Source organism: Haemaphysalis longicornis, unplaced genomic scaffold (genome assembly GCF_048455015.1).
Source record: "Haemaphysalis longicornis isolate Haplotype H1 unplaced genomic scaffold, Haemaphysalis longicornis Haplotype H1 scaffold_18, whole genome shotgun sequence".
NCBI lineage: Eukaryota > Metazoa > Arthropoda > Arachnida > Ixodida > Ixodidae > Haemaphysalis > Haemaphysalis longicornis.
The window spans coordinates 4,073,940-4,086,893 of record NW_027526282.1 but is presented as its reverse complement, the minus strand read 5'-3'; the positions used below and the strand labels follow the sequence as shown (position 1 = coordinate 4,086,893).

The 12,954-nt window shown below is 47.2% G+C and overlaps 1 protein-coding gene across 1 annotated transcript in view; it reads left to right on the top strand.

Moving 5' to 3' along the window:
* LOC144166576 (lysozyme C-1-like) overlaps positions 1 to 12,954 on the top strand; it is a 28,849-nt gene that overhangs the window by 5,749 nt on the left and 10,146 nt on the right. The window contains exons 2-3 of the mRNA XM_077696073.1: positions 8,253 to 8,341; positions 10,921 to 10,996. Of these exons, the coding sequence (XP_077552199.1) occupies positions 8,253 to 8,341; positions 10,921 to 10,996 (165 nt within the window). The remainder of the gene's footprint in view (positions 1 to 8,252; positions 8,342 to 10,920; positions 10,997 to 12,954) is intronic.

The following is a 12,954-nucleotide window of genomic DNA, read 5'->3' as shown; positions in this document are numbered from 1 at the left end:
TTGGACCGACGAGCTCAGTTTCCTATTGCGGTGCCTCAATTATTTCATGTAATGCCTTCTTATTCAAGTTCAGGTTCAGCTTCTTTATTTACATCATGAAGACGTGGGTTAGCTCAGGCAAAAAGTGAAAAGAGTTTCACTTGAAGCAGCCCGAGCCACCCTTGTCAAAGGCATCAATACAAGAGCAGGTACAGCACTTCATCACAACATATATATATATATATATATATATATATATATATATATATATATATATATATATATATATATATATATATATATATATATATATATATATATATATATATATATATATGTGAGGCACAGGCCAGGAGTCGTCGGGCACCGGTTTATTAAACTAATCCCTCAGAGAGCGACAGGCTAGCGAGCTCAGGTCGAGCGCAGAGATTCCAGAACATCCCGATGATGATAGCGTGCACGACGATATGCGCGGCGAGCGAGGCTGGTGGCACATAGCATCTGGCACATAGCCACTGCGGAGAATGTCCACATACGGCTGCTAATGTCTGCCTTAGTCATAGCTTACAATATATATATATACAGTGAAACTCCGCTACAACGAACTCCGCTACAACGAAATTCCCGCTTCAACGAAGGTTTTTCGATTCCCCGCCCGCATCCCATAGGCCCCAATGTATTAAAACTCCCTCCACAACGAACCACTTTTTTTATTGTTCTCCCGGTTCAACAAAATTTTCCCGGGACACAAGTCACTCGATCTGCAATGGACTGAACCACTCTAACTAATTTTGATAAGTTCTAACAATGTAAATTATATAGTAGCAACATTTTCTGAGAACATCCGGACATCGAGAAGCTGCCGCTTCTCGATGTCCGGATCATTGGCGCCGACGGCGCTCAAAAGCGGCGGCGGCGGCGGAGGAGAAGAAAACCGCTTCTCGCCCTTTCTCGCGCTCGCCCGGCACCCGCCGGCGGGCCCAGTGACCTTGCTGCTCACGTGACCGGGGCCCCCTGAATGGATAGCCGTTTGCGCAAAGCGGCGCCTTAGAGTTAGCTCGGTACTCCTGCACGCTTCGCTTCGTCAGCTATGACCTGTGCAGGTCACAGGTCATGGACTCCTTGGACGTTTTACGTAGTTTCCTTGGCGCCCATGACGATGATGTCGCCATGCAGCTCTTCGCAGACTGTGAGCAGCGCATTCTCCCGTTGCTCGTGCGTAAGCGCAAACAGTCAAAAATCAGCGATTTTGTCAAGTTTTGGAAATAAAATGCTCCCAGAGTGTCGTGCATATCCTGTGCATATCCGTGACCGCAAAATAAAATATAAACTCCGCGCTGTGATTTCGCGACGCCTGCTTTTGCGCGGATCTCCACGAGTACGACGCGCATATTACAACGCTGGTCTAAGCGCCGCGAGACGTGTTGTGACCGCAAATTACGATATTAACTCCGTGCTATAAAAAGGGTGCTATTTTTGGCGGAGCGAGCTCCAAGCAAGTTGGCAACATTGGGGCGAAAAAAATAGGTGGGAGATTTCACGACGCCAGTTAGACGCCTGCCCTGTTTTCTTTATTTACTGATTTTTCCGCGACAACGAAATTCTCGCTACAACGAAATTTTTCGCGATCCCCGTGAATTTCGTTGTAGCGGAGTTTGACTGTATATATATATATATATATATATATATATATATATATATATATATATATATATATATATATATATATAAGCGATCATTTGATACTATCATGCCTGTGCAGTTCTTCAGGGTAACTAAAAGGGCCCTACAAAGTACACGCGACGTTTTTTTTTACTTTTACAAAAACTACATGACATCATAAAATCTAAGTCAACAATGCTTGTGTACTACAAAGAAAAGAATCAAACTGATCAAATGAAAACACTTCACAATTTCTAGAACTTGCATTATGGCCTACGACGCAGAATAAAACTTTGCGAAGATCAGAGGGAGCACACAATTCTAAAACAATGTTTTGGCTTCTTAACCTGTTCAACAGGTGCGGAACGGCATAACGGAGCATTTGGCGACCATATTCCGTACGACAAAATGGAAGGTTCGCGTAATCTAGATTCCTAATACTATAAATGGGCATATTTTTTAAGTGGAATAACTGTGTGGAAGCAGATTGATTACTATGAATGGAGGATTTGTACCGCGTCGGCAGGTGGTAAGCATATTGTTTGTGAAAAGGTAGCAAATTAAGACGTCTAAATAGCGGTTCTGCATGTGCAAAATATTCTGCATTTGTAATATGGCGTACTTCTTTCTTCTGCAACAGGTACAATTTGTTAAGGTTGGTCTGCGCAGTGGAACCCCAAACCAAAAAGCAATAGTTTACATGGGACATGAAGAGTGCATTGTAAATTATAAGCTTTACCCGTGCAGGAAGAAAAGATCGGTATATTCCTAGAATACCCACGCACTTTGACACAGAGCTAATAAGATGCTTAACATGTGCGTCCCAGGACATATTTCTGCGAAAAAAAAAACTATCTCATGATGTGTGCAGTCCCTCATAGCGTCGGTCAGACATCACGCGGACACGCATAAAAAAATAAATTACCACCAAAAAGCGTTTGCCAATGGTGACTCAGCACAGCCCGGAGTGTTTTGTGAACAGTGCTGCTGCTTTGTACGCGTGTGTCGTGTTGCGAGCAGAGCTGACAGGTGCGCGTGTGCTCCTGATCCTGAATTTTATGGCAATTTCGGTCTGTAGTAAATGCTGCGGTCATGTAATTCGAACTGATCACGTGGGTAAGGAGTTCATGTGGCGAGGAAGTGGATGCTGTTCCTCCCATAGAGTTTCATACTAATATGTACTGGAAGGAAATGTGGCGCCACTGTTTGGGGGAGCCGCGCTTCAGCGAGCGTTCCGTCATGTACCGGGCAGGCAAGTTCCACTTGTCCTTGGCATGACTCATGAACAGGCTGATAAGTCGCCTCTGGCTGCAAAAACCAACAATATTAGTGTAAAGAATTATTCAAATTTGTTTTGTTATTATGAAATTGAAGCTGCAAAAAGTATTATCTGTCAGGGATTATGTAGAAGCTTCAGGCGCGATGTGCTAGAAAAAGATGCTACCCTTTTTTGTTGACTTTGGCTTCGAGACAAAAATGTTGCTAGCTAAGCCAAGTAAGCGAGGAACGTTACTACCTGCAATGGCGGCGCCCACAACGGCCTGCGACTACAGCGCCAGATTTCTCTCTAGTACATATTAATATGAAACTCTATGGTTCCTTCATCCAGGGCTCCAAATGGCGATTTGGTGGTCTTTGCACTGGACAGCAGTAGTCACTGGGCGTCCGGATCACCATCGGTCGTCAGGAGAGCAAGAGGGGAATAGAGAGATGGTGTGGGTGAGGGTGACTGGGTGGTGGTGTGGGTAACGGTGGTGTGGGTGAGGGGCGAAATGGTTTGTCTAATACAGTGGTAATGCTGGGGGATGCCTTGGAAGGTGGCCAGAAGCGGAGTGTCCAAAGCGTCCGCTGTAAGGTACAGAATGGCTAATGAGAAAGAGGACTGGATAGCTCGCTGAAGAGATGAGATAAGAAATTCGCAAAGAAAAGAAAAGATTCGGACCCACAGGATAGAAGGAGTTGGAAGCCCACGCGAAAAGGCTTTATCCAACAGTGGACATAAATATGCTGCCGGTGGTTATGATTTGTGCAGTTTTTCTTTGGGAGCAAAAACGAAACTAAGAACTTGATGTTTCTCGTAAATATGAAAGGATTTTCGAGAGCCGGTTTAGCCGATCTTTATATCTTTAGTGGTGAAATGAATGAATGAGTGAATAAGTGTTGAAATAAAAAAAAATGTCATTGAACCTGCCCAACTGCAAACAATTGAGAATGCACAATGTTTATTCAACCTCAAATACATACACGGCAATCATTTGGTTGTGACGTCACATTTATGTTTTCTTGGAACAAGTCCTCCGTTTCGAGGGGTTCCACGAATTGAAGTCGTTCTTCGAACCTCATTTTGAGTCGAATTTCTAGACTTACATATGCTGGTATTTATTTTTAGACATACAACTGACCAACCTTTAGGCACCAAAACCTTTTTTGTAACTTTACGAGCCTAACGTAAACTGATGTTGTGGGGAACCTACGTTCAGCACTTTTAACCACCTCAAGAAGAAATGTACAAAAAATCTGAAAATCGTGTTTAGATATTTGTATCATAAACCTTTACACGGAGGCGCCAAATCGACAGCTTTGTGAACAAAAAAACATTGACCGTACTTTTCAAACACGTTTAATAATCTTTCTGATTCACACGAGGGATATTTCTGAAAATTACGTCCTTTCGAGCCTCTCCGTTGCGAAAAAAGTGTTCCGTGAAATTTCATGTCTTTAGCACGGTGGATTCGGACTTGACGATGCTTACAAGAAATCGAATGTTATTTTATTGCCGGTGTGGCTTAAAGTCTTAACAAGGCCTATAGGTTGTTTTCAGGCATTTGCACAGGTAGTATTTAGATGCGGAAGCCAATGTCATATGTATATAGGCCCAATGGATGTATACGGGCCTGCTGAATTATTGAAAACCACTTTCAAGCCAAATATTATTTGCATCGGTTACGGGTGGGGAGAGTTTTAAATAGCCGGAACTTACTTTTAGACATTTTGGTAAGTAATCTTAAGACGGAAACGATAAGCCTATACGTTTACAGGCCTAAGGAATAATGAGGGGTTGACGTAACGCGTTTACTTGTTTATATGAATCCCCTTCGTTAGGTTCAGAATTTGTGAACATGCCGGAATTTTAAAGTTCATAACACTTTATGGGCTCGCCTTGTCGTCGTAGCTCGCTAACGGCCGATGCGACTGCCGGAATCAGGCGGCGCAGCGAGATAACGGACCCAAGTAGAGCCTTATGTACCGTCGTCAAGGGGTCACGTTGAGGCTTCGAAAGCCACGCGGTTTAAATAGTCATTACCTTTCGAACCTCGTGAACTGTTGGCGGTATCCCCGTTGTTTACGCAAAGGAAACTGCAGGTGCATTTCAGGCAAGATCTGTGTATATAACCGGCAGCCCCCGCGTTCATTTAGTTAGGAACGCTCGTTGGGTTGGTTTTTACGATAACAAAAGAAAAAACGCGGCCCCGCAAAAAAAAAAAAAAAAAATGTTGCGTTCCAAATGGCGCAAAAAGGTCCCAGACCCCTCCCCTCCCCCCCTTAAAAAAAAAATAAATAAACAAATGGCACGTTCGAAATCCCGCAGAAAGGCTCCAGCCGCGCAAGAAAATAAAATACGCGTTCAAAATGACCAAAACTGCTCAAGCATACGGAATTAAAGTAAGCACAAAAAGAACAGAACGCCCGCTGCCGCAGTTTCAGGAAGGGGGCGCGCGAGCACTGCGAAGGCGGGAAATTTTAAATGCATTGGGTGACAGGAGTGAGCGGATAAAGGCGCTGCAGCCAATTATGGCGAATCACTGCTCGGCACTTCCGACAGATTTCACACTGAGTGGAAAGGCGTAATTTTTTTTTTTTACATTTTCGTGTGGGTTATTCTCAGGCGCGCAAGAGGTATCGATTATATAACGGGTCTTGGAGATAATAAAGAAATTTGTGACAACCCGTCCGGCAACTTTATCTTGCTAGGGATGGAATCTTTGAGAAAGTTGCTCTCTTGGCTGCCCACATTATGGGTTCACTCCAGTCGACGCAAAAATGACGATAGGTGCTTGAGCCACTGAATACTCGCGGCGCCTGTATTTCAGTCATCTCTCCTGACTAATACAATATTTTGCCAGTTTGTGCTAATGCGGGCGAGGATTTGAGTGGGGATCGAGGGTTGCTTAGAAGTGAAGAACATTCACTTACCAACTGGTGGGAATGACAGTCGCAGGCCTAGTGGCTCCGGCCTTTACCACTGGCAGCGGCAAAAAAAAAAAAAAAAAGGCGCACGGGACCTTTTCGAAGGCAGCTGTGAAAGATTGTACGAGGGTGGTCGAGTGCAATGCCTTATGTGCATCCTCAGGTCGCCGTGTCACATAGGTTGATATTAGACGACATCTAGCAAATGCAATAGTCGCAAAGTATACACAGAATCATTTGCTTTTTCCACTGAAGAATTTGAAGACATATAACGATATCGGGCTTTTTCTTCCAGAAAGTATACACAGAATCACTTTGTTTTTTCCATTGAAGAATTTGAAGACATACAGTAATCCCTCGTTATAACGAAGTCATCGGGACGACGAAAAATTTCGTTATGAGTGGTATTTCGATGTAAGCGACCACTGGAGAAAAGCTAAAGTAATTGAGCTTTAATTGTGCCACAACTGCGAAGAATAAAACCCCGATGTATTCAGTGAAACAAAACTTTATTCAGGTGCAAAAAAGGCAGTGGGCTTTGGTTGTTTGATGTTCTTGCCAGGCGCGAGCAACCCCTCCTCCAATTGGACAAAGCAGTAATAGGCATCCGAACGCCTCGCAGACTTCTGAGCGAATGAGGAGGAGAAGGCAGTGACCACTTTTATAGGAGGGTGGAGGTTGGGGTGGAGGGGTGCGGGCGTCACGGAACGCTACGAGAGTTTCGCGTTGGACAGCGCCGCAAACGCCATTACTCGACTCTGAGGTTGTGTTTGTTGAGCTCAAACAACAACCGCTCATTGTGGGTACACAACGCGTTTATGAAAACTGACCTGTTTTGCACTAGGGGCTTTGCGTGATCACTGGGCAATTTTTTCCCGAGGTGTGCAGACGTGAAGTTTGCAAAACAAGAGTTTTCCCTCGCCCCGCTGTAGACCACACTGCTAATTCTGCGCTTCGAGTGTCAGTGTTGCCGCACCGTCACCATTTACCAATGTCTAGGAACAAAATTCATATCCAATCCCCTTACCACGCATTTGGACCCTTTGTTTGAAGTCGAACGGCGCGAATCGAGCGTGGCCGGCTCGAGAACATCGCCCCGGGAAACACCAGCTTGTTAACCCGCCATGTTGACCACATGACTCGCCGCCGCTCGGCGACGCTTCCGCTCGCCACTGAATTCGCTCTAAGCGGGTCCAGCTTTTCGTACGCTTCGACTAATGCGGCCTAAAATGCATGCGTTTGGGTTGGGGCCACAAGAAACTTCGAAAAAAGCGATATTTTGAGTAAAGCGATTTCGTTATAACGAGGGATTACTGTATAATGATATCGAGCGTTTTCTTCCAGATGGCAGAAAGAGCTCTACAAAGAGGTTACACCTTAACTGTTGGGCTCCCACGTACCGAAGTGATGACATCAACTTCTAAATACCTGACGAGGGCGCATTTGCTCGTAGAAATTTTTAGGCTTTGACGGTGATACAAAGGAACACGCCAGAGTCCCAGATCTTTGTGAGACAGGTGCCCGCAGCTGTGGGCGTCTAAGCGCTGATTCCAGCAAGCATATCCGTCGTTATAGAGAGAATACGAGCCTTCTTTGGAAGACTCGGCGAAGGCCAGTGAGTGAGAGGTTGAAAAGCATATGGCCCAGTAGTGGTCCTTGCAGGACTCCACGGCCGACAACATGCTGTTATGTGGAGCAATCTGCAAAGCGATTCGCTGCCATTGGTTCCTTTCAAAAAGCACACCTTTTCTGAATTGTGGTGTTGTTACTGCGGATATCAAATATTATTTCTCGACAAGAAAACTTATCAACTGAGTGCATGTATGCGTGTGCGTGCGTGCGTGTGAGTGCATGTGCACGTGTGCGTATGGGCGTGTGCGTGCGTGCGCGTGCGTGCGTGCGTGCATGCTCATGGGTGTGCGTGGGTGTCCATGCATGTGTGTGTGAGACGCGATCAGGGGGTGCGGTGTGTGTGTGTGTGTGTGTGTGTGTGTGTGTGTGTGTGTGTGTGTGTGTGTGTGTGTGTGTGTGTGTGTTTGTGAGTGAGTGAGTGAGTGAGTGAGTGAGTGAGTGAGTGAGTGAGTGAGTGAGTGAGTGAGTGAGTGAGTGACACGATCAGGCCACAAACAGTTGCGAGGATTTGAAGCAGACACAGGATATACAGAGCAATGGTTTAGGCGGGTGCCTCAGGGGCCGTTTCAGGGCTGGGGATGGTCGTTATGCAGAGCGCTAGCCACGCCTTCCCATGCATGTTCCGCAACAATTAGCTGTGGAACAGGTGCTCTGGGTGTAATTATGCCAAGCTCCTCACTCAGCCACATTTTCATACACAAGCGCGATTAAACACGGGCTTCTGCGCTTTCCTTTCTCGGCCACCTGCTCCCCTGTCCCGACCCCTGGAACCTGCCCTCGTTGGCGTACAGTCCTGTGCGTGGCAAACATGGTGAGCAAGTTCAACATGACCATGCAGATCAAGCGCGAAGGCGGACAGCGCACCGTCGGAATATTCCAGGTGAGATGACCTCCTTTTCGGCGGGTAACGTTAATGGGCCGCCAAAGTGCCTTTTAAAAAATGATGGGGGCTTCAGTTGAGTTGGTCGGTCTCACTACATGGGCTCGTACGTAGTGAGGCGAACCGACAACCGGTGGAAAATTAGAATAACGAAGTAGATACCAAGAGATGAGTCTAGAAGAAGGGGAAGACCACTTATCCGATGGAGGGATGAAATGAAGAAATTCGGTGGCCAACAGTGGACGCCAGCAGCACGGGACAGGACCGGTTGGAGGTCAATGGTAGGTCAATGGCCTTCGTCTTGCAGAGGTCCTGAGTAGGCTGATGATGATGGGGGCATTACCGCATAGTTTTCTCCACGTCCTGAATTAAAAGAAAACGTTTACTTTATGTGTAAACGCACGCAAACCATCTTTTTTCTTCGAAACAAACGACCACCACCCGGCAGGTTCGATCAGATCCCTGGTTGCCTTTCGTGATTGCCCGGCGGTTGATGACGTCATATTAAGAGGAGAACCGGTGCACTCAGCATGGTATGGCCGATAGCATGTCATAGTCAAACTGCTGGCATTGCGCTGAGCTCTCGGCCTGAAATGCTAATTTTCTTCACGCTCAGGTACGGGCAAGATAGTCTTCTGGGAAATGGAAGACGCACGCAAGCTTCCTATACAATAGGGGAGCCTGAGGGAGACACAAACGAAACACGCTCGCCCACGCGAAGAGCTAGAAAGGTGCTTTCCCCCAAACGCCTGGAGACCGGCTTAGATTTCTTGGATGCAGGGAACTTGGGTTGGATCGCCGCTTTTACAACCAGCGCTCATCGAAATTCCCAGCACAATTTTAATGCGTAGAATTATTTGCCAAGTACTCCCGAAGCCAGGACCATTTAACGCCCTGCATTTCCACAAAAACGCTGATATCGCGGAAGTTCTACTTGTTATCGTTGTAATAGCGTAAATGGAGATAACTGCTCGCGCGAAATTTCGAATAACTAAACAATAACAAAATACAAAAAAATACAGACAATGGCGAAACGTCTAACGCCCTGCATTTCCACAATAATGCACATTTCGCGAAAGTGCCAAATGTAATCGTTATAATAGCGTAAGCGAAAATAAATGGTCCATCAAAATTTGGAAAAAGCAAAAATAAGAAAAATACAAGAAAATACGGGAAAGGCAAACCGTACAACGCCCTGCATTTCCACAATAAGGCAGATATCGCGAAAGCTTCACCTGTAATGGTTACACCAGCGTAAATAGAGACGATTGGTCGAACGAAGTTTTGAAAAACTAAAGAAACCACAACATATCAAAATGAAGGAAAATAGCAAATCGTGTGACGCCCTGCATTTTCGCAATAATGCAGATTTCTCGAAAGCTTCGCCTGTAATCACTACAATAGCGTAAATGAAGATAAGTGGTCGAACAGAAATTTGATGAACCAAAATATTTGGCTGTAAGGAACTCACACTCATGACTAGCGGCAGAAGAATGCTACGCATTAGTAGACAATTCTCTGAATTTCTGCGGAAGTTTTCAACACACCGTCACCTCCTTTCTGGAATGTGTAACTCCGTTTTTACATTCGGACGGGCGGCAATAAGCTGTCTTACGCGGCCTGCGTCGATTCATGCGTACAGGCAGCCGCTATGCGGCCGCGAGCTGCCTAGTCACGACCACTCGATGGAAACAAGACCTTGTTTCTATCAAGCAGCCGTGGCCTAGTCATGGGTAGGTGCTGGTCCCGGGGCGCTCCGCCACCGGTCTGCGGAGAGGACGCTAGGCCTAGCATTGCGGCAGATACTTGATCGCCGTTTTCTATGGCATAGGGAATGACAATACGTAACGCAATCGGTCCCCTCACTATCATACTCTTTGCTGGAGAGTGCTGCAGCGGCCCGCGTCGATTGTTCGACCCGCAAGGGCGAAGCAGGCGTCTTCTAAGCTTTTTACAGAGTTCATGTTTTGGATGCTGTGTGAGCGAGGAGTGGGAAATAGGTAAAGTATCCTTTCCCAACTCATAGCAATTCGGGGATTACTCCACTCTGGAGGTAGCGTTCTACCGAAGTCCGTTTAGCCCAGTCAGCCTTTGAGTTCATTTCGACGTTAGGCGGAACTCGGGAGCAAACCTCGGGGGTCGGCCGGGACGACGTCCAGGCCGCGTCGCAGCGAAGACGTCGCGAGGGACGTCTCCAAGCTGAGGGACGTCTAAACCGATCTGCAGGCGATCTCAATGAAATTGTTCTCACTCACTCAACAGTAAGAAGAGAGAAAACTACCGTACGAGCGAGTCAAACCAAAGTTATTTGGTCAAAAAAGGCAGAAATGTGTGGCTTTATCTTGTCAGCTCCTTATTTTAATACACCACACGTTCATATTTGGCACTCGCACAGAAAACAGGGACAACGGGAGGTAACAATAACAATGCATTGTGCGCATTACCTTCCGTTGTCCCTGCTTTCGGCGCGCAGTGCCGCATACAAATAATTTTTAACTAGCCCAACTACTGCGCACTGCATCGTACGTGTCTCCCACCTCTCCCCCATTTCTTTCCTCGTCGCTTCCGGGTGTCTGCAGGTGGCCAGCAAGTTCTTCTGCTTCGACAAGTACGTGCCTGGTATGCGAAACGGACGTTGCCACGAGCTTTGCGACGGTAAGGTGCATGCCTCGGTGGTGATTTATTAAGAGAAAAGAACTGGGGATATTGTTGAACTCAACGGGGAGTTCGCCCTCATACAATCCAGTCTAGGGAAGGGAAGTGGGTGTTTTGGTTTCGAAGGATAGGAAGAGAGAAAGAGAGGGAAGAAGGAGGTGAGTGGGGGATATATGTCGCGTTCGTCTCGTCCAAGACTCGACGGCTACAAACGATGCACTAGACCTGTCACAACCAAGAAGTTGAGGAGGTGCTGGAAGACCTCCCGTCAGAAGGCGCCCGGATCCGTTGGGAACAGGAAGACTTCTAGCTTGTGGTTTGGTGCACCGAGTCGCTGGAGTGCGGCCCGGAGTTCCTCCCTCGCGGGGCCATGCTGGTGGCAAGAGCACAGTAAGTGCTCGAGCATCTCGGGCTCTGGGCATCGATGCGCCCTATACGTGCGCGCAAAGCACTCACGTTTTGCAACGTCAGCAAGATTGCAGGGATAGTTTTTCAAACGTTCTGAGTTGCGCGTGTGCGTCTTTATGGGGGACGCGGAGGGAGACCCTGAAGCTTTTCACTTTGCTTTTTACGCTTTGAGGTATGAAACGTTGCAAGTCCTCCTGGTGGGGATCGAGACGAAAATGCTCGCCTTTTCCGCTCTTTTTTCCTCCAGGCTCTTGGAATAGGACATAAACGTTCTGCACAGAGGTATTTGGGTCCCGTGTCGTGTGCTTTGTCATTCTTTCTTAGCATGTGGACGGCGTCAAGCGTAAAAAAACTATATTCGGGTACAAATCAAGAACGGCAACGGAAGTTGCCGCTGTGCGTCATCACCGCAGCCAAATGTTACTACATGAGCTATTGCCGTTATTAACTTGTTCCCGAGTATAGCGGCACCGTGCCCCATGTTTTCATAAGTTACCGTGCTGCCAATGTAGGAATAATGCTGTTTCACATACTGAAGTCCTTTGCGGCCCTTGTTGTGGTATCTTGGAATATTTAATGTGCCTTACGTGAATATTGTGCACAAAAAAAAAAAAAAAAAGAGCACGACGTACTTTTTGTTGCGTTATTGTTCTGGGAATCGTCTGCCATTATGTGTAATTTGTTTACTTGTCGTTAAACTATCCGGCCCGAAAATACCGAAACGACGCCCTAAATCGCCAATTCGCCAAAAAAAAAAAGTTCAATAAGCGCCACTTTTAAGGCCCCAAAGCATGCCCCAAGGCCAACAGGACTGCTGAGTTTCGCCGCCGGACATTTGCTCCTCTTCGCGGTTCAAACCCAGCATTGCAGCCAGCCAAGATTGACCAATGTGCGTAATGCGAAAATGTAAACGGGCTTCTTTTCGCTGCATTTCTGCTCTGGGATTCAGGTAAATCTGCGATTGCGCGTTGCCTGAGTGGCCTCGTTGTTGGTGCATTGACTAACCTTAATTGATTTGATTGATTGTAGGGTTTAACGCGCCGACGCAACGCAGGCGATGAGGTGTGCAGTAGTGGAGGGCTCCGGATTAATTTTGACCACCCGGGGATCTTTAACGTGCGCCGAAATCTCGCACACACGGGCGTTTTTTGCTGTTCGCCTCCATCAGAGAAGCGGCCGCCGCGGCCGGGAATCGAACCCGCAACCTCGTGCTCAGCAGCGCAACGCCTTAGCCACTGAGGCACCGCGGCGGGTGACTAACCTTAATTGAATCCCTCCCCGAGTCCCGCGTTCGCAGCAGATACCACGTTACGTCCCTACCCGCCGCGGTGGCTCAGTGGCTAAGGCGTTGTGCTGCTGAGCACGAGGTCACAGGTTAGATTCCCGGCCGCGGTGGCCGCTTCTCTGATGGAGGCGAACAGCAAAAAACGCCCGTGTGTTCGAGATTTCGGCGCACGTTAAAAATCGCCAGGTGGTCAAAATTAATTCGAAGCCATCCACTACAGCGCGCGTCATCGCCTGCGTGGCGTCGGCTCGTTAAATCCTACAAT